Source organism: Dendroctonus ponderosae, unplaced genomic scaffold (assembly GCF_020466585.1).
Source record: "Dendroctonus ponderosae isolate FM_Combo_2020 unplaced genomic scaffold, Dpon_F_20191213v2 Dpon_F_20191213_1, whole genome shotgun sequence".
Lineage (NCBI taxonomy): Eukaryota > Metazoa > Arthropoda > Insecta > Coleoptera > Curculionidae > Dendroctonus > Dendroctonus ponderosae.
Window position 1 is genome coordinate 4,874,417 of NW_026017110.1, and position 3,358 is coordinate 4,877,774.

Consider the following 3,358-nt stretch of genomic DNA (forward strand, 5'->3'; position numbering starts at 1 on the left):
AGTAAAATTATGACTTTTTGTTAAGGAATAATTAAGTATACCGTTTCAGTAGTTCTGAACTCTTCATACATATAGGGTGTCGCAATAAGGATGGTAAGCGGCTGTATCTTGGAAAGTATGAGTAGTAGAGTGATCGGAAAAAAAATTGATAACAAACTTGAAGAGAAAAATTTGCTGGACATTATTTTGAAATTTCTCAGATGATGTAATTGCAAATGGTATTTTAAAAAGTCGATTTTATACAGAAATTGTCCCTATAAGTGAAACATCTAATAAGTTTAGTTAAAAGATCATATAAAACCGTTACTACTTTCCTGATGAACTTTTTCCCTAACTTGTCAAATAAAGCGTGGGGGGAGAGTCAAACCGCTTAATACAAAGAAACCTGTAACTCCGAAACGGCTTCACCGATTTCAAAGATTTTACTACCAATTGAAAGAGCAATAAAACTACAATATGTGATATAAAATCAATCTTAATCAGTTTCGAAAAATCCGCTGTTCGAAAAAAATAATTTGTTTTAATTTTTCACAAAAATTTCAAATACTACCATCAAATTATTTTACACGCATTCAAAAGCCCAGGAAAAAATGAACTAAACCGCAAAAACATCATCTTAAAATAATTTCGGGAATCGATTTAATACTTGAAAATAATAAAGGTTGCCTGATTTAAATAACTAAAGCCGCTTACCATCCTTATTGCGACACCCTGTATATGGTTGGTCCGTGTGTTCGCCGCAAATCTAGTTGGAGATAACAACAGGATTTCTGATCTCCCTACAGTGGACGGTGTCTTCATGGCTAAACAAAGAATGATGTCACTACATTCAAGGCAATTTTGAAAGAAGTGTTAAATTTGGTTGATTTTTCGCAGCCAATCGCTCTGTGATTAAAAACGCAATAATTATTTGCAAGATACAAATCTATGAATCAAGATTAGCATGCTGCCGGCTGTTTCTCAAATCGCCGTTTCAGATAAATACATCATTAATTTGGAGGCAATTTGTTGTCAAATTTTGGAATGTTCTTCCAGGAGTTTCTCTAGGTATACATTAACTCGTTAAAGATTTCATGGCCGATTTCAGCAACATTGGGCTCCGATATTCTCATCCAAGTGAGGAAACCTTTCAACTCCACTATGGATTTTTCCCATGTCCAACCCACGCCACTTACTGTTTGATTAAGGAGATAAATACCCTTCCAAAAGCGAGCAGAAACGACAATATACGACTGGGCATATCCTGCAGGTCGCTCAGGATTCATTCATCGGGCGCGTTGCGTAGTAGCTGGCGCGAAACTGTGCAGCTGAATCCCAAGCTAGCTTTAAAACAGCTGTTACCGAAAAAGTTGATGGTCCTTTCAGCCAGGTTGGTTTTCGTGTTGTGGCTTTTATTCACCTTCCTGCTGTCTTCCTTTCATCCTGCTTGCTGCTTTCGTTTCGCCGGCTTGATGGATGGATGCGAAGCGCATATGGTTCATCCATATAAGGATGATGTTTGGATGCTGGCTGGCTGGAGTCGTCGGTTGTGATCTGGGGATCAGTTTTGCTTAGTTAAACTTAGCTGGATGCTATGGAGCAATTAGTGGGGCTCCGATAACAAGGTTTTTACGCTGCAATAGTGCGATAGTTGCCACTCCTACTTATTTAACCGAAGCTTTTGATTCTCCACTGATTTTGGCAAGAAATATTTTATGGGAGTTTTGAAAGCTTTAACTGTGTTCAATTGGCAATTATGTTCCAAACTTAATTTAGGACAGTTTCTTGACGGTCGCAAAATCTTTAGAGCACAATAGGCTTCTATTGCTTCTTCGCAGCAACCTAAAAAATCGCTCAAGAAGCTGAAGGGTCGACAAAAACCACACATTTCATGTACATGCCCGCTTCTAATTAAAAAAAGTAGTAATCACCTGGTTCTAGACCTGGAAAATATGGTGGGCTCGGCAGTATTCGGCGCAGCCGTGGGCACGGGCGCAGCTCTAGTGATCGCCATGACCATTGTCGTCTATCGCTACTACAACCTCAAGAGACAGGCTAAGGAGTGGACATACATCGATAAGCTTCCCTACCATTCAGTGCAACAGAAAGTCCCCGTACATAAACCCATAGGAACCTACCCTCGCACGGTAAGTAGATAATGGCTAGGTCAGAACCTTATGTGGACATTTGGGGAAGCAGATGGTTCTTGAAAGTGTCGGGATTGAGAAACACGAGGAGATCAGGAACAACTTAGAGTTTACTGAAATTTGGTATCCGGGGGTTTCGAAGGAACCAAATTTATTTGTATATCTGTTTTCCAATATTTTCTAAGCAAAACAGGTGTACTTAGTTGGTATCATTAAGATCCCGACCGTATTCCAGATACATTTGATCTTATGGGGTGTCCAGACCTGACGAGCCGAGCCTGAGCCAACAGTTCCAGGCATCTGTAGCCAGACTTGGGTATATAGAAAACTGGAAAATCTGTCGCAAATGAACATGTTTTGCCACACTTATCAGGGCTGTTTCACAGCAGGAAAACATAGGCTTTTATAAGGGCTGCGCGTTTGAGTAATCAAAGTCATTGCCACTCAAGTGCGCTCCAATTTGTCAACAAGGGAGATCGATCCGGGAAAAGCGAAGCAACCTGTTTTCCCCAATGTTGGCTGTAATTTGACCGGGAACATGCCGCGAACCTGTTGAACGTTATCGACGTTCGTCGACCTTTGATGACGTTCGCGATCCTGCAGGTTCGGCGTCGACGCCAGGATTTCTGCTCCTGCGGCCTGGTTAGTCCCGAGCCACCATCCCCAACTGCTCCGCACCGCATCCATCCTGCTTATTTGTAAATATGGCGATTCGATTGTTGATGGGGCGAAATTGAGCGAAATCGGGCGCGAATGTCGGGTTTCAGTCCGGCCAGTTGTTGGCTGGCCCACAAAACTGTGGGCAGGTGGACGAGGGCGGCGAAAGAGCGCACTTGGGGCAACAAGAATGGAAGCAACAGTAGCGATAACAGTTTGGAGGTAAATTCCGTTTTCCTGGACAATATTTAGGAAAATACTACTAGGGCGAGGTTGGGTTGAAGACTTTGGAAGAAATCCTGCGGATTACTGGAAATTGCGTTCAAATTGTCACTTGTATGATTCATGGAGAAAACGCAACTGCCACATACAACTTCCAGTCTTAGGTTCTTTCCGTTTTATGTGCGAATGTGGCTCTAGATTCTAGACCACAAAAATATTTTCATTGCTTATTTAAAAATCTTTTAGACAGATCTCTAGAATTTAGGAATGTTTTCCGGGCTTTGAAGCCGTGGTCTATCGGAATTTCTTCCTGACGTTTCGTCCACAACTGCGGTGGACATTTTCAAAGGCGA

General features: G+C 41.7%; 1 protein-coding gene across 3 annotated transcripts in view; it reads left to right on the top strand.

Moving 5' to 3' along the window:
* Positions 1-1,033: 1,033 nt before the first annotated feature.
* Positions 1,034-3,358, top strand: part of LOC109540868 (synaptotagmin-1) — an 11,424-nt gene continuing 9,099 nt past the window's right edge. The window contains exons 1-2 of one of the 3 annotated variants that reach the window (XM_048661574.1): positions 1,034-1,369; positions 1,921-2,126. In XM_048661574.1, coding sequence (XP_048517531.1) covers positions 1,932-2,126 — 195 coding nt within the window. In that variant the 5' untranslated portion in view covers positions 1,034-1,369; positions 1,921-1,931. Of the gene's footprint in view, positions 1,370-1,920; positions 2,127-2,336; positions 3,006-3,358 lie in introns of those variants that run through there. The other 2 variants (XM_048661573.1, XM_048661575.1) reach the window with 2 other exon arrangements.